Source organism: Pongo pygmaeus, chromosome 19, assembly GCF_028885625.2.
Source record: "Pongo pygmaeus isolate AG05252 chromosome 19, NHGRI_mPonPyg2-v2.0_pri, whole genome shotgun sequence".
In the NCBI taxonomy this organism is placed as follows: domain Eukaryota; kingdom Metazoa; phylum Chordata; class Mammalia; order Primates; family Hominidae; genus Pongo; species Pongo pygmaeus.
The window spans coordinates 57,140,298-57,166,519 of record NC_072392.2 but is presented as its reverse complement, the minus strand read 5'-3'; the positions used below and the strand labels follow the sequence as shown (position 1 = coordinate 57,166,519).

At 43.1% G+C, this 26,222-nt stretch overlaps 1 protein-coding gene across 18 annotated transcripts in view; it reads right to left on the bottom strand.

Moving 5' to 3' along the window:
* The window catches only part of BCAS3 (BCAS3 microtubule associated cell migration factor), a 703,320-nt gene extending 677,988 nt beyond the window's left edge, over positions 1-25,332 (bottom strand). For 6 of the 18 annotated variants that reach the window (XM_054457117.2, XM_054457120.2, XM_063655625.1 and 3 more), the window contains exons 1-4: positions 25,119-25,216; positions 23,497-23,584; positions 19,334-19,388; positions 13,494-13,569 (exon numbers count right to left, since the gene is read on the bottom strand). In XM_054457117.2, coding sequence (XP_054313092.1) covers positions 13,494-13,569; positions 19,334-19,388; positions 23,497-23,579 — 214 coding nt within the window. In that variant the 5' untranslated portion in view covers positions 23,580-23,584; positions 25,119-25,216. Of the gene's footprint in view, positions 1-13,493; positions 13,570-19,333; positions 19,389-23,496; positions 23,585-25,118 lie in introns of all 18 variants that reach the window. The other 12 variants (XM_063655622.1, XM_063655626.1, XM_063655624.1 and 9 more) reach the window with 3 other exon arrangements.
* Positions 25,333-26,222: the final 890 nt, after the last annotated feature.

Genomic DNA, 26,222 nt, shown 5'->3' with positions numbered 1-26,222 from the left:
CCGCCTCCCTGGTTAAAGCGATTCTAGTGCCTCAGTCTCCTGAGTAATTGGAATTACAGATGTGCATCACCATGCCTAGCTAATTTTTGTATTTTTAGTAGAGGTGGGGTCTTGCCATGTTAGCCAGGCTGGTCTCAAACTCCTGACCTCAAGTGATCTGCCCACCTCAGCCTCCCAAAGTGCTGGGATTACAGGTGTGAGCCACCGTACCCAGCCTCCCCTCTCCTTCTAGAAGCTAAATTCCTTAATTGGGTTATTCACAACTGTCATTATTTTTCACCTAACATTTACCCCAAACCCACTTCAGAATGTCCCTAACACTCCTCCCATTTTTGGTCACCAATAATGGTCACCAATAATCTCTAAGTTGTTCAATCCAACAGATAATTTTCAAGCACATCTTTTTAGACTACTCAGCAACTATAACCAATGGTCACCATTTATTCCTTAAAATACTCTCCCCTGGTCTTTCAGGGATAATCCTCTAACTTTTCTCCACTTTCTCTAGTCACTCCTTCACCATTCTCTCTGCTGGAGCATTCTTTTCTACCTAGTCTCTAACTATTGGAGTTACTCAAAACTAATTTCTAAATTTCCATTTCTTACCATATATCCTCTCCTAGGTTAACTCATTCCACCCATTACTTCAACTAGTATCTACTAGTGACTTCCTCAGTATGGAGTTTGGATGTCTCAACAGAAGTGCGAATTCCACTCAAAGATCATGATTTCCTCACCAAGCCTGATTTTCCTCCAGGGTTCCCTATTTTGGTGAAAAGCATCATTATCCCATTGGCAAAGCCAGGAACCACTTTCTTCCTCACCTATACCAGTAAATCTATCCCAAGTCCCTGTGTCTTCCTAAACAGTTCTCTTCATTCCTCCTACACCACCACCAACCTGTCTGAGCTACAACAGCTACTCCAAAAGCATATATGGCTTCCTGCTTCCACCACTGCTCACCAAACTTCACGTAAGAGTTGAACTGCTCTTTTTTTTTTCTTTTTTTTTTTCTTTTTTTGAGACAGGGTCTCACTCTGTTGTCTAAACTAGAATACAATGACACAAACATGACTCACTACAGCCTCAACCTCCTGGGCTTGAGCAATCTTCTTGTCTCAGCCTCCCATGTAGCTGGGACCACAGGTACGTGCCACCATGCCTGGCTAATTTTTTTATTTTTTTGTACAGATGGGATTTCACTCTGTTGCCCAGGCTGGTCTCAAACTTCTGACCTCAAGCAGTCCTCCACCTTGGCCTTCCAAAGTGCTGAGATTACAGGTGTGAACCACCAAGCCCAGCCAAAACTGCTCTTTTTTTTTTTTTTTTTTGAGACAGAGTCTTGCTCTGTCGCCCAGGCTGCAGTACAGGGGCTCGATCTCAGCTCACTGAAACCCCGACCTCCCAGCAAACTGCTCTTTTTAAAACACAAATAATGACATACCTGTTTACCTCCATCTCCCACATTAATGACTTCCTATTCTCAAAGATAAAAATCAAAATAATTAAATGGCTAATACATCAGTAATTCTTTAATGCCCATTTTCTTTCGACAGGAATTCATTGTTGCAATGTTAATAGCACATGATTCCATATCCAGCAAAATTCAGAATTATAAACTTATGTACTTAGGGCACAATTATTTTTATATCTGACATTTAAACGGTGTTTTTGGCCGGGCGTGGTGGCTCACGCCTGTAATCCCAACACTTTGGGAGGCCGAGGTGGGCAGATCACTTGAGGTCAGGAGTTCAAGACCAGCCAGGCCAAAATGCTGAAACTAAAATACAAAAATTACTAAAAATACAAAAATTAGCTGGGCGTGATGCATGCTTGTAATCCTAGCTACTTGAGAGGCTGAGGCAAGAGGACTGCTTGAACCCAGGAGGCGGAGGTTGCAGTGAGTCAAGATTGAGCCACTATACTCCAGCCTAAGGGACAGAGTGAGACTCTGTCTCATAAATAAATAAATAAATATATAAATAAATAGTGTTTTATAAGTTTCTATGTGCTTTTGTGTACATCATCAAATATGACATATCAATTGTGTTTATTTATTTATTTTTGAGACGGAATCCTGTTTTTTTGTTGTTGTTGTTTTGTTTTTTGTTCTGTTTTTGTTTTTTTTGAGACGGCGTCTCGCTCTGTCAGTGAGGTTGGAGTGCAGTGATGCGATCTCGGCTCACTGCAACCTCTGCCTCCCAGGTTCAAGCAATTCTCTCCACCTCAGCCTCCCAAGCAGCTGGGATTACAGGTGCTCACCACCACACCCAGCTAATTTTTGTATTACTTAGTAAAGAAGGGGTTTCACCATGTTGGCCAGGCTGGTCTTGAACTCCTGACCTCAGGTGATCCACCTGCCTCACCCTCCCAAAGTGCTGGGATTACAGGCGTGAGCCACTGTGCCTGGCCCTGGAATCCTGTTTTATACGCAGAGGGGTCAACTTCATTTTATCAGTGGCAAAAACAAGTTAGGTATGATTTACTCATAACTGAATGAGAAATCTTAGGGCTTTTTGATATTCAATCCAATCATCTTTCTACAAGTACCACCTTGATCCCAGGTTCAAATGCCACATATAAAACCCCTGAGGTCATAATATATACAAAATCTATTTTTTCTTATTTTAGATTTCACTTAGTCACTTTCTCTGGATGGTGGTGATACAGAAGATTTCTTTTATTATTATTTCTTTTTGTAAATACAGACAGAGTTTCACTGTGTTGCCCAGACTGGTCTCGAACTCCTGGGCTCAAGCAGTACTCTTGCCTCAACTTCCCAAAGTACTGGATTACAGGCATAAGCCACCAGGCCTGGCCAGACTTTATTCTTCTTGAAAAAAAACCTTAATTTTGTAGAAATGTTATATTATTCCTCAAAGTTATTATAGATTAAGCAAATCCTTTTTCCTTGGCTTTCCTTTCATTTTATATCCTCTATCATAGAATCACTATTTATTTTCTCCACTGCAGTTTTGTTTTTTTTTTTTTTTTTTTTTGGTGAGACGGAGTCTCGCTCTGTCACCCAGACCAGGGCAGTGGCGTGATCTCGGCTCAGCTCACTGCAAGCTCTGCCTCCCAGGTTCACACTATTCTCCCGCCTCAGCCTCCCGAGTAGCTGGGACTACAGGCGCCCGCCACCACACCTGGCTAATTTTTTGTATTTTTAGTAGAGATGGGGTTTTACTGTGTTAGCCAGAATGGTCTCAATCTCCTGACCTCGTGATCTGCCCGCCCCAGCCTCCCAAAGTGCTAGGATTACAGGTGTGAGCCACCGCACCCAGCCTATTTTCTTTACTGGCTTCTTTTTTCTTATTCTACCTCTAAATCTGAACTTTATGGTCTTTCCTATAGAGACATCTAGCATTCTTGCATGGTTTCAGCCAACTACAATGTCCTCCCTTCCTTTGATTCACCCATCCTTCAAAACCTTGTCCGGTCTTAACTTATCTGTGAATCTTCCATGACTACACTCAGTATACTCTCCCTCCTTAGAATACTGTTTGCAATTGGTGGGAGGATAGGGATACTGGATTTCTATTCACACCTCAAAAGTCAAGGTGTAAAGTGAAACCGAATCCTTTTTTTTTTTTTTTTTTTTTTTTTTTTTTTTTTTTTTTTTTTGAGACAGTCTCACTCTGTCACCCAGGCTGGAGTACAGTGGCGCGATCTTGGCTCACTGCAACCTCCACCTCCTGACTTCAAGCAATTCTCTTGCCTCAGCCTCCCAAGTAGCTGGGATTACAGGCACCCGCCACCATGCCCAGCTTATTTTTTTTTTATTTTTATTTTTGTATTTTTAGTAGAGATGGTGTTTCACCATGTTGGCCAGGCTGGTCTTGAACTCTTGACCTCAGGGGATCCACCTGCCTCGGCCTCCCAAAGTGCTGGGATTACAGGCATAAGCCACCACGCCTGGCCGAAACTGAATCTTTCTTCCCAAATCCGCTTCTTTCTTTTCTTTCCTCCCTTCCCTCCTTCCCTCCCTCATTTATTCATTCATTCATTCAGAGTTAGGGTCTTGCCCTGTCACCCAGTCTGAAGTGCAGTGACACAAACACAGCCCACTGAAGCCTCGACCTCCTGGGCTGAAGCAATCCTCCCACCTCAGCCTCTCGAGTAGGTAGGACTACAGGGAGATAACACCATACCCAGCTAATTTTTTTATATATTTTTGTAGAGATGGGATTTTGCCATGTTGCCCAGGCTGGTCTTGAACTCCTGCGCTCAAGTGATCTACCCGTCTTGGCCTCCCAAAGTCCTGGGATTACAGGCATGAGCCACTGCGCCCAGCCTGTCAAGTCATTTTTGTACACTCTAAATGGTAAATAATGATGGGGCAGAAAATAACATTTCACCTAGAGAGTCCCCTATGCAAAGATCCTGAGGCATGAAAAGTTCTGTGGCTTTAATGACCTGAAAGGTAAATAGGGTCAGTGCACAGCTGCTAAGGAGAGACAATTCGATGGGAAAAGAAATCAGAGTTTGAGGCATCTGTGGGACATCTACGTGAGGATGTCTAGGAGGCATCTTCAGGTAGCTAAGGGACCCAAGCTTCTAGAGCAATAGAAGCTTATAGCAGCATTTTCTTTTAGAGATGGGGTCTCACTGTGATGCCCAGGCTGGACTACAGTGGCTGATCACTGATGCAGTCTCACTACTGATCAGCATGGGAGTTCTAACTGTTTCTGAACTGGGCTGGTTCACCCCTCCTTAGGCAACCTGGTGGTTCCCCACTCCTGGGAAGTCACCATATTGATGCTGAACTTAGTGCAGACACCCAGTCCGCATAGCACATTATAGCCCAGAACTCCTGGAATCGAGCGATTCTCCTACTTCAGCCTCCTGAGCAGCTGGGACTACAGGTGCGTGCAACTGTGCCCAGCTGTAGCAGCTATTACCTTTGTGTACCTCACACACTTCCTACTCTGTAACTCCCTTTTTTCTGGTAACTAATCTTATCCTCCATCAAGCACAGGGATAGGCACATGACCAGCTAAGCAATTCTAGTACTACATCCTTGGCCACAGCAACTATTCCAATAATGAGAGAGTGACTCAGACAGAGCCATCTGGATCTTCTAATGAATACTTTTTCCTCTTTGATTGTATCATATAATCATAAAGGTATGAATAAAGAGCTTTGAGTAACCACTGCACCAACTCTCTCTTTGTTAAAGAAGTCAAAGAAGAGATGCAAACATTCAGAAAGAAGTAGTGACAAGAAGTGGACAAAGATTAAAAGTATGAAGTCCCTATCCTTCCCAGATCCATGAGTAGATTATTTTTAAATGCCCTATGAGCCCAAGTATAGTGGCTCATGCCTGTATCCCAGCACTTTAGGAGGCTGAGGCAGGAGGATTCCTTGAGGCCAGTAGTTCAAGATCAGCCTGGGCAACACAGCAAGACCTCACCTCTACAAAAAATTTAAAAATAAGCTGGGCATGGTGGCATGTGCCTATAGTGCTAGTTACTTGGGAGGCTGAGGCAGGAGGATCATATGAGCTCAGCAGTTCAAAGTTGCAGTGAGCCGTGATCATTTCACTGCATTCCAGCCTGAATGACACAGCAAGACTTGTCTCCAAAAATAAAATTTTAAATCTCCTGTGGAAAACAGTATGGTGGTTCCTCAAAAAATTTAAAAAAGAATTACCATATGATACAACAATTCCACTAGAAGAGATATTTGTACACCCATGTTCATTACAGCATTGTTCACAAAGCCAAAAGGTAGAAGCAATGCAAATGTCTTTCAACAAATGAATGAATAAAATAAAATGTGTTACAGGGCTGGGCGCGGTGGCTCACACCTGTAATCCCAACATTTTGGGAGGCCGAGGTGGGCAGATCACGAGGTCAAGAGACCATCCTGGCCAACATAGTGAAACCCCATCTCTACAAAAATACAAAAATTAGCTGGGTGTGATGGTGCACGCCTGTAGTCTCAGATGCTAAGGAGGCCGAGGCAGTAGAATCACTTGAACCTGGGAGGTGGAGGTTTCAGTGAGCTGAGATCACGCCACTGCACTCCAACCTGGGTGACACAGTGAGACTCCATCTCAAAAAAAAAAAAAAAAAAATGTGGTATATACATACAATGAAGCATGATTCAGCCTTAAAAAGGAAGAAAATTCTGACACATGCTACAACATTAACGAACCTTGAGAACATTATGTTAAGTGAAAAAAGGTAATCACAAAAAGGCAAATAATCTATCATTCTATCTATGTGAGGTCCCTAAAGCAGTTAAAAATCATAGAAACATAAAGTAGAGTGGTGGTTGCCAGGGGCTGGGAGGAGGTAGAAACTGTGGAGTTATTGTGCAATGGGTACAGAGTTTCAGTTTTGCACAATGAAGAATTCTGAAGACTGGTTGTACAACAATGTAAATTATTTAATAATACTGACAATATACTTTAAAATGATTATGGCCACTGTTGCCCACACATGCAATCCCAGCACTTTGGCACACCGAGGTGGGAGGATCAGTTGAGTTTAAGGTCAGCCTGGGCAACACAGCAACACCTCATCTCTACCAAAAAAAAAAAATTAAGACCATGCACAGTGGCTCACCCCTATAATCCCAACACTTTGGGAGGCTGAGACAGGAGGATGGCTTGAGCCCAGGAGTTTGAGACCTGAGCAACACAGTGAGACCTTGACTCAATTTTTAATGATCAATAAATTTTTTTTTTTGAGACGGAGTCTCGCTCTGTCACCAGGCTGGAGTGCAGTGGCACAATCTCGGCTTGTTTGCATCCTCCACCTCCTGTGTTCAAGCAATTCTCCTGCCTCAGCCTCCCGAGTAGCTGTGACTACAGGCGCATGCCACCACGCCCGGCTAATTTTTTTATTTTTAGTAAAGACGGGGTTTCACCATGTTGGCCAGGATGGTCCCGATATCTTGACCTCGTGATCTGCTTACCTCAGCCTCCCAAAGTCCTGGGATTACAAGTGTGAGCCACCACGCCCAGCCAATAATCAATAAATTTTATAAAATTAAAATGTTTGGCCGGGCGCGGTGGCTCATGCCTGTAATCCCAGCACTTTGGGAGGCCGAAGCAGGTGGATCATGAGGTCAGGAGATCGAGACCATCCTGGCTAACACGGTGAAACCCTCTCTCTACTAAAAAATACAAAAAATTAGCCAGGCATGGTGGCGGGTGCCTGTAGTCCCAGCTACTAGAGAGGCTGAGGCAGGAGAATGGCGTGAACCCAGGAGGCGGAGCTTGCAGTGAGCCAAGATCACGCCACTGCGCTCCAGCCTGGGAGACAGAGCAAGACTCCATCTCAAAAAAAAAAAAATTAAAATGTTAATGGTTAAAATGGTAAATTTTATGCTATGTTCATTTTTCCAAAATTAAAAAAAATTAATTCCCTTTTTTACTTAAAACAATTACTTGCAACTGAAAAAAAGAGCCTGTTGAACATGAAATCCAACACTCAAATATAGTACTAGACCTTGATATTAGAACTGGCCATGCTGGGCATAGTAGCTCACACCTGTAATCCCAGTACTTTATGAGGTCAAGGTAGGAGGACTGCTTGAGCCCAGGAGTTTGAGACCAGTTTAGGGAACATGGTGAGACCCCAACTACAAAAAGTCAAAAAATTAGCCAGGCATAGTGGTACATGCCTGTGGTCCAAGCTACTAAGGAGGCTGAGGTGGGAGGATTGCTTGAGCCCAGAAGATCGGGGCTGCAGTGAGCCAAGTTCAAGTTCAGGCCACTGCACTCCAGCCTGGGTGAAAAAGTGAGACTGTCAACAAAAAAAAAAAAAAAAAAAAAAAAAACTGGCCAAGTATGAAGTATGGCATTAGGGGACGGTAAGAATTTCACTGCACAGGCTAGAAAGCAATTCCCATTATACTAGAGTAAACCAGCATCAATTTGATCTGATGTAGTCTGGGATTCAAACTACGTTCTCACCTTTAGAGAATTTGACAGAAAAATGTCAGAATATTAAACTGCTTTGGCTACTTATACCTTTCTCAGTGTAGTGTCTTGAGAGAAACAAGCCAGGGTATAAATTAAGTCAGTGGCTCACGCCTGTAATCCCAGCCCTTTGGGAGGCCAAAGCGGGCAGATGACCTGAGGTCAGGAGTTCAAGATCAGCCTGGCCAACATGGTGAAACCCTGTTTCTCCTAAAAATACAAAAAATTAGCCGGGCAACCTCCACCTCCTGGATTCAAGCAATTCTCCTTGGGAAATTGGCTGTTATGTCTCTTTTCTGATTTCTCCTAAGGTCAGATAACAACTTAGTTTCAGTTTGGTGACATGGAACTTTTCTTTCTTTTTTTTTTTTGAGAAAGGATGTCTCTCTGTCGCCCAGGCTGGAATGCAGTGGTGCGATCTTGGTTCATTGCAACCTCCACCTCCTGGGTTCAAGCAATTCTCCTGCTCAGCCTCCCGAATAGCTAGGATTACAGGTACACGCCTCCACTCCAGCTAATTTTTTTTTTTGAGATGGAGTCTCGCTCTGTTGCCCAGGCTGAAGTGCAGTGGTGCCATCTCAGCCCACTACAACCTCCACCTCCTGGGTTCAAGTGATTCTCCTGCCTCAGCCTCCTGAGTAGCTGGGACTACAGGTGAGCACCTGGCCAAGGAGTCCTGTTTCAATATTCAACCTGCATGATAATAAAGTTCCCTCTGTTTGGCTGGGCATGGTGGCTCACGCCTGTAATTCCAGCACTTTGGGAGGCCAAGGTGGAGAGATCACAAGGTCAGGAGATCGAGACCATCCTGGCTAACATGGTGAAACCCCGTCTCTACTAAAATACAAAAAAAAATAGTAGGGCGTGGTGGCGGGCGCCTGTAGTCCCAGCTACTTGGGAGGCTGAGGCAGGAGAATGGCGTGAACCCAGGAGGTGAAGCTTGCAGTAAGCTGAGATCGCGCCACTGCACTCCAGCCTGGGCGACAGAGCGAGACTCCATCACAAAAATAAATAAATATATCAATAAAATAAAATAAAGTTCCCTCTATTTTAATCTTCAGAACAAAAGATAACCTGAAGTAACCTGATGTTAACCAATCAGTTATTTCTCTATTGTTTTGTTTCTTTGTTGACAGCTAGTAAGGGAAATAACTTTGAAATGACCAATCCTCTTTTTCCTCTGTTTCTCTTTTTTTTTCTTTTTTTTTTGAGACGGAGTTTCGCTCTTGTTGCCCCCAAGCTGGAGTGCAACGGCATGATCTCAGCTCACTGCAAACTCCGCCTCCTGGGTTCAAGCGATTCTCCTGCCTCAGCCTCCAGGGTAGCTGGGATTATAGGCATACGACCATGCCTGGCTAATTTTTTGTATTTTTAGTAGAAACGGGGTTTCACCGTGTTAGCCAGGCTAGTCTCGAATTCCTGACCTCAGGTGATCTGCCCGCCTTGGCCTCCCAAAGCACTGGGATTACAGGCGTGAGCCACCATGCCTGGCCTGTGTTTCTCCTTTCTTCAGACCTTCTCCATCTATAAAACCAACCCCTTCTGCTTAGCTCATTGGAACACATTTTATTTTATGAAATGAAGTATTCCAGATTGCAAATAAAATAAATTAAGATCTTTAAACTAAATTGTAATTTTGTCTTTTGACTGTATAATTTACTGCCTTAAAATATGCACAGATTCGCACAGGCAGGCACATGCACACACAGGTATAAATATATACACAGATACACATACACACCTAGGGCCAGAGAAAATAAAAAGTATATCCATTAAAAAACCAGGGCCACAATATCACACAATACCAGTATACTACAGAAAGGAGAGACCAGCTGGGCGCGGTGGACCACGCCTGTAATCCCAGCACTTTGGAAGGCTGAGGCAGGTGGATCACGAGGTCAGCAGTTCAAGACCAGCCTGGCCAACATAGTGAAACCACATTTCTACTAAAAATACAAAAGCTAGCCAGGCATGGTGGTGCACACCTGTAGTCCCAGCTACTTGGGAGACTAAGGCAGAGAGAATCGCTTGAACCCAGGAGGCAGAGGTTGCAGTGAGCAGGGATCACACCACTGCACTCTAGCCTGGCGACAGAGCAAGATTCCATCTCAAAAAAAAAAAAAAGAAAGAAAGAAAAGAGAGACCAAAAGACATATGACTGTGCTAAAGTATTTAAAAGAAAGATGTACAAATCTAAGATAAGTAAGTCAATTGAGCTATGGATACTAAGTTAAGGAAGATTACTTTAAGTTCAATAGGACACATAATTTTTAAGTAGGATGCATCTACATTTCCAAATGCATTTTTACTTCAATAAAGCAAAGTCTTTATGGAACTTTGCCCCAACAATTCTTACTTGACATTAAAAAACAAATAAGCAAAGAGAAAAACTTGCCTGGGTGATAATTATTTTGATAATACTTTCAACATTTTAATTATGTGATCTTAAAATTGTTTTAACTTTTACTGCTGATCTGAGCCATGCTTTCCAAAATCAGTTTTCAACATTTTGCATATGTTGTATAACAAGCTTTGGGGACTAACATTTTTCAGACTAACACCACTTTTTCTTTGTTATTAAATCAAGAAAGTCTTCTAACACATTTTAACATCCACAAAGCAAAAATATATTTCCAGGACAGAAAGAAAGTCTGAAATCAAGAACAAAAATGAGCCAGATGCAGTGGCTCATGCCTGTAATCCCAGCACTTTGGGAGGCCAAGTTGGGAGGATTACTTGAGCTCAGGAGTTTAAGACCAGCCTGAGCAACACAGTAAGGCCCCTTTTCTGCAAAAAATTTAAAAATTAGCCAGATGGCCAGGTGCAGTGGCTCACGCCTGTAATCCCAGCACTTTGGGAGGCCAAGGAGGGTGGACCACCTGAGGTCAGGAGTTTAAAACCAGCCTGGCCAACATGGCAAAACCCTGTTTCTACTGAAAATACAAAAATTAGCTGGGCGCAGTGGGGCACCTGTAATCCCAGCTACTCGGGAGGCTGAGGCAGGAGAATTGCTTGAACCCGGGAGGCAGAGGTTGCAGTGCGCTGAAATCGTGCCATTGCACTCCAGCCTGGGCGACAGAGCAAGATTCTGTCTCAAAAAAAAAAATTAGCCAGATATGGTGTCACACACCTGTAGTCCCAGCTACTTGGGAGGCTGAAGTGGGAGGAATGCTTGAGCTCAGAAGGTCAAAGTTACAGTGAGCCATTATCATGCTACATGCCTGGGAGACAGAGCGAGACCCTGTCTCTCAGAAAAAGAAGAAAAGAAAAAAGAAAGAAAACTTAAACAATAAGCTTTCAAAGAGAAATACGGCAGGAAGAGTCTATAAAAAACACTGGGGTGGGGCTTTACTGCTTCTACTTCTAATTTCAGTCACTGTAATGTTCCAAAATGAAAAAAAATTTCAAAAAATATTTGTCATGGATATCATAAACAATCACCCTTAAAAACTAATGTTTTACTCTCCATAAAGAGGGCCCAACAAATTGTTATTATTTGAAAGAATAAGCTAATAGAGAGTCCAAAATTCAAATGAAACCAATCTGTAAAAGTGACACTCAGACTTTCTCATCGTGGATGGTGGCTCTAAAAAAAAAACGCTTCATATTTGAAAAGTCTTTGAGGAAAAGGCAACTCACAGAATAGGAGAAAATATTTTCAAATCATATATCTAATAAGGAATTAATACCCAAGATATTTAGAAAACTCCTAAAACTAAATAAACAAACAAAAACAAACAATTAAAAAATGGGCAATGGACATGAAGAGCCATTTCTCCAAAGAAGCTAAACGAATGGCCAATAAGCACATAAAAAGATGCTAAACATTACTAATCATTAGGAAAATCCAAATCAAAACCACAACCCAGTCCCATTAGGATGGCTACTATCAAAAAAAAAAACAGAGAGAGAGAGAGAAAGGAAACTAACAAGTGTTGGAAAGGGTGTGGAGAAGTTGGAACCCTTGTAAATTGTTGGTGGGAATGAAAAATGGTACATTCACTGAGGGAAAACCATGGTGGTTCCTCAAAACATTAAAAACAGCATTACTATATAAGCCAGCAATTCTTAAAAGTAGAGTCCCAAAGAGATAGGAGGCTAGACGCAGTGGCTCACACCTGTAATCCCAGCACTTTGGGAGGCCGACGCAGGTCAATCACCTGAGGTCAGGAGATCGAGACCAGCCTGGCCAACACGGTGAAACCTCGTCTCTACTAAAAATACAAAAATTAGCTGGGTGTGATGGCGAGCGCCTATAATCCCAGCTACTCAGGGGGCTGAGACAGGAGAATCACCTGAACCCAGGAGGTGCAGTTTGCAGTAAGCCAAGATCATTCCACTGCACTCCAGCCTGGGCAACAGAGTGAGACTCCGTTTTTTTTGGTTTTTTTGTGTTTTTTTTTGAGACGAAGTCGCGCTCTGTCGCCCAGGCTGGAGTGCAGTGGCACAATCTCGGCTCACTGCAACCTCCACCTCCTGGGTTCAAGTGATTCTCCTGCCTCAGCTTCCTGAGCAGCTAGGGCTGCAGGAGTGTGCCACTATGCCCGGCTAATTTTGTATTTTTAGTAGAGATGAGGTTTCACCATGTTGGCCGGGCTGGTCTTGAACTCCTGACCTCATGTGATCCTCCCACCTCAGCCTCCCAAAGTGCTGGGACTGCAAGCATGAGCCAAAATGCTCAGCCCATCCAGCCTTTTATAAATGATTTTTTTTATTTACTTACTTATTTAACTGTATTTATTTATATATTTTTAGACAGGATTGCACTCCATCACCCAGGCTGGAGTGCAGTGGCACGATCTCAGCTCACTGCAGCCTAGACCTCCCAGGCTCAAGCAATCCTCCCACCTCAGCCTCCCAAGTAGCTGAAACTACAGGCACACACCACCAAGCCTAGTTAATTTTTTAAGTTTTTGTAGAGACAAGGTTGCGCTATGTTGCCCAAGCTGGTCTTGAACTCCTAAGATCAAGTGATCCTCCTGCCTCAACCTCCCAAAGTGCTGGGATTACTGGTGTGAGCCACTATGCCCTGCCTCATTCAGCCTTTAAAAGGAAGGAAATTCTGACCTATGCTACAATGTAGATGAACGTTGAGGACATTACACTAAGTGAAATATGCCAGTTACAAAAAGGCAAATACTGTATGATTCCACTTATATGAGGTACTTGGACTAGCATAAAATTCTGTTCAGAAAAAAACAATTTTCAAGCCAAGAAAGTTCAACACTAATGATTATTTTGCAGTTATAAATCCTATACAACTGACCAAACTTGAATAACTCCTTTTTTAAGAAAACCATTTTTCTGCCTAAGAAAATTTTAACTCACTTTAACTTTATCAAAGTTTAACACTTACACACTGTGTTATAGTTACTTTAAGGCTTATTACACAATATTAGTTCTAAAGTTTCTGTACTGCGGTTATGCTACCTTTTATTTTGAAAACTGAAAACTTACTATAAGAGAAAGTAATCTGACTAAAGCAGAAGCTCTCTTTTTGGAATCAGGTACTCCAAACAAACAAGTAATTCACATGTCCCAAAAAAAGTTAAAACCATACCATTTAAATCTGCATTTTCAAATCTGACCCAGACTATTTTCTCCTTTTCTTCTGTTAGAGGTGTTCCACTGTAAGCCTGCATAGTAAACAGAAACATTTGAATAAACATATTTTATAGCTTTAATATTACTGATGTTCAAAACAAAGAGTGACTTAAAGCCAACACTATACCTCTCCAACTTCACCAACCCTACATCCTGGTAACTAGAATATTTTAGAACATTATTACCCCCAAAGAATATTATCCATGAGTCTCATAACCTTGGTCAAAAGAGTTTTTAACTTATTAAAAGAACTGCAGGCTAGGCACCTGTAATCTCAGCACTTTGGGAGGCCAAGGCAGGCAGACCACTTGAGGCCAGGAGTTCAAGACCAGCCTGGCCAACATAGCGAAACTCTGTCTCTACTAAAAACACAAAAATTAGCTGGGTGAGGTGTGGCGCACGCCTGCAATTCCAGCTACTGGGGAGGCTGAGACACGAGAATCACTTAAACCTGGAAGGCAGAGATTGTAATGAACAGAGATCGTGCGACTGCACTCCAGCCTAGACAACTGAGCAAGACTCTGTCCCCCACAAAAAAAAGAACTGCAGAAACCTAAAATACAATGATCACAATCTATTATGAAGCATTACTATAATTCAAAGGCAAATGAAAAACTAACCATCCCCTATACTGGTCAACAAATAAGGCTTAGAAAACAAACACAACTACTACCTTTAACTATTAAGCGCTAGGTGTTTGTGGCAATTATACTGGTGTGAGTATTACTGTACTTTTTTAGTCTCTTATCAAGCTTCTAGACCCAACCTATCAGCTGCTTCCTGGAAGCCTGCAAGGGTCAAAAGACAAGCATTAATGGCATGAAGTATCAACAGTATTCAACAGTATTCAAAAGGAGGCATCTCTCCATAAAGCATGTTTTTTCTTTTTCTTTTTTTTTTTTTTTTTTTGAGACAGAGTCTCACTCTATCACCCATACTGGAGTGCAGAGGCATGATTTTGGCTCACTGTACCCTCCACCTTCCGGGTTCAAGTGATTCTCCTGCCTCAGCCTCCCAAGTAGCTGGAACTACAGGCGTGTGCCACCATGCCCAGCTAATTTTTTGTATTTTTAGTGGAGACGGGGTTTCACCATGTTGGCCAGGCTGGTCTTGAACTCCTGACCTCAGGTGATCCGCCTCTCCTCGGTATCCCAAAGTGCTGGGATTACACGGGTAAGCCACCATGCACTGCCTAACATAACTTTTTTAAAAAACACCAGCTTGGGCAACATGGAGAAAACTCATCTCTACAGAAAAAAAAATCTGGGCATGGTGGCATGCACCTGTAGTCCCAGGTACCAGGGAGGCTGAGATGGGAGGATCACCTGAATCTGGGAAATTGAGGCCGCAGTGAGCCATGATAGTGCCACTGTACTCCAGCCTGGGTGAGAGCAGGACCCAGTCTCAAAAAAAAAATTTCTCCCCTAATATTATCTAATCTAATCAAATCTAACATTTGCATTTCTCGAAACTACAAAAGTAACACTGGTGCATTACTATTAAACCCCAGACATTATTTGGATTTCACAAGCTTTCTCACTAATGCCCTTTCTCTGCTCCAGGATCCAGTCCAGGATGCCACACTGCATTTAGGACAACTTCCTTTTTTCCTGTATCAGGCTTTCCTTTCCTTTAACATGGTGAAGCAGTAACATTTTCAAATTCTTCTTCAGCTTAGCAGACTTATTCCTTTGCAACATTTGATTTCTGAGTGATATGCAGAACAAAACAAGGTCAAAGAAGGTCTTTCAGTATATTAGGATTCTTGAACCTCTTTTTGCTTTCCCTGTGAGGGGAAAATGAGGCTTACAAAATGAGGCTTATATGCTTTTACTATGTCTTCAAGTTTTCCTCTCTCCTTAGTGGACATGGTGTTTTTTATTCACAATTTTTGAGAAAATTCTGGGAAGACAACTGAAGCATCTGAGCTCTGCTTCGTGTGTTCCTTACTACAGCTTTGCACAAAGGTGAATCACATCATTTTTTGCCTCTTATGATCTCCTTTTCCCATGCTTAGATATTTTATTCTCAGTAAGACACAGACTCACCCATTGCCCTTCTACCTTTCACCTGATGTCCTTAAAAAAAAAAAAAAAGTAAGTTGTTTTTGGGTTTTTGTTTTTTTCTTGAGACAGGGTCTGGTTCTGTCACCCCAGCTGGAGTGCAGTGGTATGATCTCAGCTCACTGCAACCTCTGCCTCCTGGGCTTAAGCGATCCTCCCATGTCAGCCTCCCAAATAGCTGGGACTACAGGTGTGCACCACCACACCCAGCTAATTTTTGTATTTTCTGTAGAGATGGGGTTTCACCATGTTGCTCAGGCTGGCCTGGTACTCCTGCGCACAAGCAATCTGCCTGCCTAGGCCTCCCAAAGTGCTGGGATTATAGGTGTGAGCCACCACACCCAGCATCACCTGATGTCTTTATAGAGGTTAATGTACTGCCACACGTTTCTCCTTTTCCCCCAGCACTGATTAAAAGCCCTTCTTCAAACAAGAGCAACTGATTTAGCCCTCTTATTTAGAGTCAAAACTTTCACCTCACTACTGAAAGTATTTATTTACTTCTTTTATATTTCAACACTGGTTTCTAACACACATACACACACTCATAAGTACAAAGTCATTTTTGAATTTTATATAACATAGCTATAATCATTGTAGGTGTCATTCTGTATGTTGTCTTATTTGCTCACTGTAGAGAAAATAATTTCCATAGTGTACTATTGTCATAATCTTTATTTATAGCAAATTATTCTATAGGGACCATGATATATCATCATTTGCTTGAGTATTAATTGACATTTAAGCTGGTTACAAGTTTTTACACTGAAAATGTAAAAATTTCATATATACTGAAAAGTTCTAAGCTTTAACTTTTTCTTTGTTGAATTATTTTTTAAAATAAATTTTTGGCCAGGTGCAGTGGCTCACGCCTGTAATCCCAGCACTTTGGGAGGCCAAGGCAGGAGGATCACCTGAGGTCAGGAATTCGAGACCAGCCTGGCTAACATGGTGAAACCCCGTTTCTACTAAAAATACAAAAATTGGCCGGGAGTGGTGGCACATGCCTGTAATCCCAGCTACTCAGGAGGCTGAGGCAGGAGAATTGCTTGAAACTGGTAGGCAGAGGTTGCAGTGAGCCGAGATCATGCCATCGCACTCCAGCCTGGGCAACAAGAGTGAAACTCCATCTCAAAAAATATATATATATATATTAAATTAATTTTCATAAGTGAAATTATTAGATCAAGACACAGCCAAGGACAACTACCAGCCATCAATGTTATCACAATTAGAATTCAATGAGTGATAACTAAAGAAGCTGCTACCAGTCCAACAACACATGTTCTCTCTTTAGGAGGATATTTGCAGACCCAGAGAATACCTAGGCTCCATGAATTTGATGATTCCCAGAATAGAGCAGGAGGTAGAACACAATATTGGCAGAAAACATTATTTTTTAATGTTTGACCACAAAGTACCAACGCAGGACTCTGAATTAAATGTGGGGAAAAAAATGTTAGAAAGCACTGTTCTCATATCAACCAAACAGTAGAAAAAATGTCTAACATAGGCCAGGCGCGGTGGCTCACACCTGTAATCCCAGCACTTTGGGAGGCCGAGGCAGGCAGATCACAAGGTCAGGAGATCGAGACCATCCTGGCTAACACAGTGAAACCCCGTCTCTGCTAAAAATACAAAAATTAGACAGGTGTGGCGGCGGGCACCTGTAGTCCCAGCTACTCGGGAGGCTGAGGCAGGAAAATGGCATGAACCCGGGAGGTGGAGCTTGCAGTGAGCCGAGATCATGCCACTGCACTCCACCCTGGGAACAGAGTGAGACACTATCTCAAAAAAAAGAAAAAAAAAGTCTAATATAACAAAAAGTTACTCCTATTATTGCTTTCCTAAGCAACCTATGGTCAGTAGGTGCTAAAATGACGATGTCTCACCATTACAATTAGAAATTGTAATGTCTCTGGCTCATCTGATTATTTTGACTACGACTGTATGCCAAAAATCTACATCTCTACCCTGGATCTCCAGTCTCAAGCTCCCTCCAGGAAAGACTACTTAGTATTTGCTTTGCTTTATTTTATGCTTTATATACATGACACCCTTTAAGACTCAAAACAAACCCATGATGAATAAGATGATTAACCGAAGTTTACACATGAGGATACTGATGTTTAGAAAGGTTCAGTAACTTGTCTAGAACTAGTAAGATGCAGAGCTGAAATATAAAGTCAGATCTAATATCAAAGTCTATGTTCTTTTTTTTTTTTTTTTTTTTTTTTTTGAGACAGAGGTTCACTCTTGTTGCCCAGGCTGGAGTGCAATGATGTGATCTCGGCTCACTGCAACGATCGCATCACTGCAACGATTCTGCCTCCCGGGTTCAAACGATTCTCCTGCCTCAGCCTTCCTGAGTAGCTGAAATTACAGGCATGCACCACCATACCCGGCTAATTTTTGTATTCTTAGTAGAGATGGGGTTTCTCCATGTTGGTCAGGCTGGTCTTGAACTCCTGACCTCAGGTGATCCACCCACCTCAGCCTCCCAAAGTGCTGGGATTACAGGCATGAGCCACCGCACCTGGCCCAAAGTCTATGTTCTTAATCACTAAGCTACTCTAAGCCTAATGTGCAAAATGTTAAGTTATAACTTCTCTGCCAAATAAAGCAAACACCTACTAGGATCCTGTTGTCCCCATTACATTCTCACTAAATTTATCATTGTTGGATTTTATTCCACTCTATTCCTCAATTCAAATGGCATCTCATTCATTAAGCCGTCTCTGATGTCCTCCAACTGAATTTAATTTTCCTTCTACTATATTACCACCACACTCTGTTTCTTTTCTCCTTTTTTTACCACTCAGCTTTTCAGGTTGAAGGCTCTGTGTTTTCTAGGATCCTCTCATAAAGCTGGGACACTGGATCTATGAATGTCCTTTTTGAACACTCCAGTTACAGATACCCATGGTAGTCAAGAAGACTACAACCATAAGGAGAAAGTATGGAAACCTTTCCCTTCAGTAGTCCCACTAGAACAGTGCTTCCCAAAGGTACCATTTCATAAGAATCACCTGAGATTCTTACTATTGCTACAAGTTACCAGTTACCATCCCAAATCAATTGTGTTAAGACTCTGAGAGAGGAAATTATGACTTTTAATAAGTATGCTAAGTGATAATTATGTTAAGTTTGGCAATAGTATACTAGATAATCCCATTCTTTATTCTCATATTTATATAAAAGGCTATTCTCATATTTATATAAAAGGCTATTCTCATTCTTTATTCTCATATTTATATAAAAGGAACAGTGAAAGACTTATTCTCTTATCATTTAGAGTAACAGGATACCTTAGTTGGCATAAAAATGCTGCTCAATACAAAAGAGATGTAGATTTGTGTTCAGGTACAATACTTAGCTAATATCTAGTTAAGGAGTGCAAAGCGTATATTGCTTTTCTCTCTTCTGACAGGCAACACTTAAATAGGACAAGAAAATAGAAACCTACGAGAGTCCCAGGTCTCAAATCTCTACTAACAATTCACCTTGATTCTTCTTAGGAAGGCAAAGTCCTAAGGAATAATATTTATGCCACTGTCCTCACAACACTGCGGCACATCTAAACAATAATGTAGTCCCACCCTACCAATGCTCAGGATGCTAAAATATCAAAAACCTTTCTGAAGCTGCTGGTACTAGTGTCAAGTTTAGGAAACCAAACATTTCAGAGCTCTCCTGACCAAAGGGAAAGCTGAAAGCACATATAGACACTTACCTGTGGCACAACATCCTGCAGAAAAGTCACAACACTTTCCATGTAGGACTGCTCTCTGGAAAAGGGTGAAATGGACAACACTGGTCAGGAGAGCTTAATACAGAACATGAAAAAAGCTCTATTTACAAGCCTTAATAAAGTCACTTGTTTTTTGTTGTTGTTGTTTTTTGGGGTGTTTGTTTTGTTTTGTTTTTTTTGAGACAAGGTTTCACTCTGTCACCCAGGCTGGAGTGCAGTGGTGCGATCTCAGCTCACTGCTGCCTCGACCTCTAGGGCTTAAGCAGTCCTCCCACCTCAGGCTCCCAAATAGCTGGGACTACAGACATGCACCACCATGCCCAGCTAATTTTTGTATTTTTTGTAGAGACGGTGTTTCACCATGTTGCCCAGGCTGGTCTCAAACTTCTGAGCTCAAGTGATCCTCCCGCCTCAGTCTTCCAAAGTGCTGGGATTACAGGCATCACTCATAATATTCAAAAAAGGCAAGAAAAAAAAAAAAAGGCTAACTCTTATCACCTGATATTTCTGCTAAACTACTTTCTCGTTTCATGGGTCTTTACATATGTTATTAAATGTAAATGGGCTTTTAACATTTTTAAACATTATCTCTTTTTAAAAGTCATGCTCTCCTAATTTGATAGAGATAGCTTCTAAGTCATATTTGGAGGAGTGATGACAGAGACCTTAGGTAGGACCTTCCTCTTGAGTCAGAGCAGAAGAATGCCCTAATTAGAGCAAGTAAAACTATTGCTGATGACTCAATATCTAGTGACCTTCTCCTTAAATTGGTTACAAACCTAGTCCCTTACCTGTATATAGCAGGTAAGTCTACATTTTCTGGTAGATACAGGCATTAGAAGAAGCTATTAAGCCTTTACAGAACTTTCGGTATAGAAAAGACATGGAAAAAAATTAAAATGCATAAAAATGAGGGAAAGCTGGATGAAGTAGCATGTGCCTGTAGTCCCAGCTATTTAGGAAGCTGAGGTGGGAGGATCACTTGAACCCAGGAGTTGGCAGCAAGGCTAGGCAACATGGCAAGACCCCATCTCTAAAAAACAAACAAACAAAAAAAGGGAAGGGGAAAAAATAACATTGTTAATTAAGTAAGGACACTAAATTAATGTATTTTAAATACAAAGTACATAAATTTCAGCAAGTGGAAAAAAAAAATTTCTTCAAAATACTATTTTAGGCCAGGCGTGGTAGCTCACACCTGTAATCCCAGCACTTTGGGAGGCCGAGGCGAGTGGATCACTTGAGGTCAGGAGTTCAAGACCAGCCCGGCCAACATGGTGAAACCCAGTCTCTACTAAATATACAAAAATTAGCTGGGCCTGGTGGTGCACCCTGTAATTCCAGCTGCTCGGGAGGCTGAAGCAGGAGAATCACTTGAACCCAGGAGGTGGAGGTTGCAGTGAGTCAAGATCGCGCCACTGCACTCCAGCTTGGGCAAAAAAGCAAGACTTCGTCTCAAAAAAACAACAACAAAAAAATCAAAGTACTAATTCAAATCCATTTCGAGAGATGTGAAAAATCACACTTGAAAATAATATGATTTATCATAAATCCTATTAAAAAAGCAATATGCCCTAGAGACCTACAAAAATCGATTAGGCCTAAAAAATAAAATTATTAGGCTACCTCTCCAACCTCATTTTATGCCACTCTCCTTATTCTGATTCAGCCATATGCAACTTCAATTCCTAGCACACACCAAGTTCTTCTTTGAATCAAGAACTTTACACCACCTTTCCTTCTATCTGGATTCCTTTCCATCCCCTTCCCTTCCTTTTAGTTCTCCAGGTTAAGTGCTGCCTCCTTTGAGAGAGCTTCCAGGACAGCCTTACATGTATTCTCCTTTGTCACTCTCCATTGTAGCACACTGTGCACAATCACAGCCTGTCATTATTTTACTTATTTATCTGTTTGCTTCAGCCTAGCCAATTTGACGAAACCCCATCTCTACCAAAAATACAAAAATTAGGCTGGGCGTGGTGGCTCACACCTGTAATCCCAGCACTTGGGGAAGCAGAGGCAGGTGGACTACCTGAGGTTGGGAGTTTGAGACCAACCTGGGCAACATGGAGAAACCCTGTCTCTACTAAAAAATACAAAATTAGCCAGGCATGGTGGTGCATGCCTGTAATCCCAGCTAATTGGGAGGCCAAGGCAGGAGAATCGCTCTTTTTTTTTTTTTTTTTTTTTGAGACCGAGTCTCGCTCTGTCGCCCAGGCTGGAGGGCAGTGGCACGATCTCGGCTCACTGCAACCTCCGCCTCCCAGGTTCAAGCGATTCTCCTGCCTCAGCCTCCCAAGTAGCTCGGATTATAGGCTCCTGCCACCACGCCCAGCTAAGTTTTGTATTTTTAGTAGAGACGCGTTTTCTCCACGTTGGTCAGGCTGGTCTCGAACTCCCAACCTCAGGTGATCCACCCACCTCAGCCTCCCAAAATGCTGGGATTACAGGTGTGAGCCACTGCGCCCAGCCATATATTTTTTTTAAGACACAGTCTCACTCTGTCACCCAGGCTAGAGTATAATGGCACAATCACAGCTTACCACAGCTTCAAGCTCCTGGGCCGAGGTGATCCTCCCATCTCAGCCTCCCAAGTAGCTAAGGCTTCAGGCACCTGCCACAATGCCTGGCTAATTTTTGTATTTTTTTAAGGAATGAGGGTCTCAGGATGTTGTTCAGGCTGGTGTCAAACTCCTGGTTTCAAGCAATCCTCCCACGTCAGCCTTCAAGTATACATATCTTTGGCTAGGCACAGTGGCTCACACATATAATTCTAGCACTTTGGGAGGCCAAGACAGGCAGATCACCTGAGGTCAGGAGTTCAAGACCAGCCTGGCCAACATGGCAAAACCCCGTCTTTGCTAAAAATACAAAAATTGGCCAGGCCTGGTGGCGCTCGCCTGTAATCCCAGCTACTTGGGAGGCCGAGGCAGGAGAATCACTTGAATCTGGGAGGCAGAGGAGGAGGTGGAGGCTGCAGTGAGCCGAGATGGTGCCACTGCACTCCAACCTGGGCAACAGAGTGAGACTCCATCTAAAAAAAAAAAAAAAACTATACTTATCTTCAAACCATATTAGATTATAAACTCCTAGTAAGTATAGACATTCTTTGTCAAAGAATGCCAAAAACAGAGAAATATAGTATGACACTTACTTTGAAACTTTCTGACAGAGACCTAGACTAAGAGATTCCTTTTATAGATAACACATGGATACATAGATGGGAACACCACACACTGGTGCCTATCAGAGTTGGGTGGGAGTGGGGAAAGGGTCAGGAAAAATAACTAATGGGGACTATGCTTAATACCTGGGTGATGAAATAATCTGTACAACAAACTCCTGTGACATGAGTTTCCCTATATAACAAACCTGCACATGTACCCTTGAACTCAAAAGTTAAAAGAGATACATTTTACATCACTGTCTGGTAAATACATACATACACATGAACATATCTATGTACATGTCATGAAACAATACAAACTCTCAGCTATATTTTCTATTATACTCTATTTCATTTTCTTTCTTTTTTTTTTTTTTTTTTTGAGACAGAGTCTTGCTCTGTCACCCAGGCTGGGGTGCAGTGGCGCGATCTCGGCTCACTGCAAGTTCCACCTCCCAGGTTCACGCCATTCTCCTGACTCAGCCTCCCGAGTAGCTGGGACTACAGGTGCCACCATATGCGGCTAATTTTTTGTATTTTTAGTAGAGACGGGGTTTCACCGTTTTAGCCAGGATGGTCTCGATCTCCTGATCTCGTGATCCGCCTGCCTGGGCCTCCCAAAGTACTGGGATTACAGGCATGAGACACCGCGCCCGGCCTCTATTTCATTTTCTACTACAACTCCTGACCCACTAAACTGATTTAACAATCCACTAATTTGTTAAACTTGGAGTTTGAAAACACTGCTCTTCAGGATTTAGCATAGTGCTCTTCATGTACTCTGTAAATGTGCTGAATACATCAACTTAACCCTCCAATTCTTCATTTGGTCTTGGCAATTATTATTATTCATCCCATAAAGCCAACAGTTAAAAGATTTTTACAAAAGTAACCACTGTTCATAAAGAAAACCTAAGTGTTAGTTAGTATTCTGAGTAATCTTTTCTTCAGCTATTGGGTTTATCTGAAATGTGCTTACGTGACAGCCTGGGGGCGAACCACAACTCCACCAGTACAACGACTGGGTCTTCTTGGGGAATCTGTAGCCATAGCTTCATTCATAAAACCTGTTTCCAGAACAAAAAAAAAAACAGAAAAACATGGATCGTTGTTGGGGATAGGGAGGAAGATTTATGATTACTCACTAGAGATCCCTTGTCAAAAATGCCTCAAATGTAGGAAACTTTCCCAGAAATTCCTGTTACACCAGAAAGGGAAAAAAAGGAGAAAGTAGGTTTTTAATTTTTTTCAAATTATAATGAGGGGTTTGGGGGTTCATTATTATTTTTGAGATACAGTCTCGCTCTGTCGCCCAGGCTGGAGTTCAGTGGCACGATCTCTGCTCATGGCAATCTCCGCCTCCCAGGCTCAAGCAATTCTCCTGCCTCAGCCTCCCGAGTAGCTGGGATTACAGGCGAGCGCCACTATTCCAAGCTAAATTTTATATTTTTTTGTAGAGACGGGGTTTCACCATGTTGCCAAGGCTGGTCTCGAACTCCTGAGCTCAAGCGATTCATCCGCCTTAGCCTCCCAAAGTGCTGGGATTATAAGCTTGAGCCACCGCGCCCATCCTGTTTTGTTTTTTAATAGGACCAGGTCTCAGAACCACAAAACAATGTAAGGAAGACTCTTGCTGTACCCCTTGGTCTGTTGTTAACATAAATTACAAGTGTGAGAGAACCAGATCATGGGATGGGAATTTACTGAAATTTTATGTTGAGATAGTGAAAATACACATGGTACAATATTTCAAGACCAAACGGAAGAAGTGACATGATACCACTCTATCTTCCAATTAAACCTGTGGGGAATCTATGAGTAAATCACAATTTAAATCACATTCGTAACCCCCTGCTACTGTAACAAATAAGTCAAGTAATTATTTGACTAGTAGTAAGTAGTCAAATAAGTAACATAAACTTATACGTTGTTACAGCCCTTTACCCTTTCCCGTCACATCAGTAAATCCTGATCCTAGAATGTTTCATGACCCTCTGAATCACTGAGATTTTAAGAGCATGGAGTCGGCTTGGTTAAGGTTAAAAGAGGACTGACAGCAATATCAAAGATCTCTTACAGGGCTCAGGGAAGCCTACAGCCTGGAACTCATCTTGAAGGCACCGAAACCATCATTTTTAAGTAGGGAGCATTCACATCTGATGTGAAAACTCCAAACCTGTGCGCCCCACCTCCTACAACCAAAACACCCTCTGCCCCAACGAGCAGAGCCACCACCTCCTCAGAGGGTACCTGCACCTCCAGCCCCTCAGCCCTCTCATTCTCATCCCATTCTTGCTTTCTCGAACCACAGTCTCCCAAGCCCTGCCCTTTAAGGGCCCTGTCTCCTGGGGACGACCCTCGCCAGCCACTCAGGCCCCAGTCTCCTGAAAGACACTCATACGGCGCTGCCCACTTAACCTCCAACACTGAGCCACTGCTGCCCCCGGCCGCCCTCCGGCCCCTTGCACTGCTCCCCTCCCCCTCCAGTATCGACACCTCTCTCCTGTCGAATTCCTGCCAGCCCGACCCAGTCCCCTCACGCCGCCAGTCCCTCGTCCTCCCCAAGCCTCCCCAAAGCCAAAGCCCTGCCAGCCCTCTCACCGGCCGCCCCGCCGGTTAACGCTAGTCTCCAGCTCTAGGCTCACTGTTTGGAGTCTCCCCGCGTGATTGACGGCAGCCACTTCCTACCACGCCTCAGCGGAACCACCCCCTCTAGCCAATCCCAGAAGCAAACCGGCTATGGCCGGGCACCGCCCTTGGAGGTCAGCTTCGCCAACCAGCAAGTAGGAAAGAGGCGGACCCGCCTCCTGAATGTGTCCAATCCGCTGGGGCTGAAGGGAAAACACAACAGCATGTAAGTTCGGGTGAAGCCGATGTGTCAGGTTCGGTTGCGAACGCAGGCAGCTGGGGAATAATTACGAACACGTACATTTTTTTGGAAGACAGAACCTTCGTGGCTTTGAAAAGAAAAGCAACATGATCCAGACTCCTGTCCCGCTCACGTGAGCGTTTCAGGCTGGAGCCGGAGGACAGGGAGACTGGTCTGTTTACATCGAATTCTCGCGACAGCTGGTTCGAAGCTCGGAGCACGTGGACATGGCAGCTGCCAATCACTTTTAGCTGGCCACTCACCCGTCCCACACCCGCCTTCTGCCCAGCCCTTGGCGAGGTGTTTACCTTCCGGGAGCCTAGGCTGGCTCGCGTCGGAGATCAGCCGAAGAGGGGTTGATCTGAATAAGGGGCACGGCCGGTAATCTCAACAATTTGAGCTAGGTTTGTAGACCACGCCTGACCCCTTCTTTGCCTCAGTTTCCATCTCCCTTATTGTTGAAGATCGAGATCTCGCCATTGTCATTTCATCAGTTACATTTATTAATATAAGTAGAATAATACTGACTGACTTCTTGAACACTCAGCACAGGCCTTCGTATACTTCATATACAATACTCTAATGTATTATCAAATTTAATGCCAACGACAGGTCCGTGAGGGTATAGCTTATTAAGAGGCATGGTGGACTGGCCGTGGTGGCTCACGCCTGTAATCCCAACATTTTGGGAAGCCTAGACGGGAAGATCGCTTGAGGCCAGGAGTTCTAGAACAGCCTGGACAACGTGAAGAAACCCCGTCTCTACTAAAAATAGGCGGGTGTGGTGGCCAATGCCTGTAATCCTAGCTACTGGGGAGGCTGAGGCGGAAGAATTG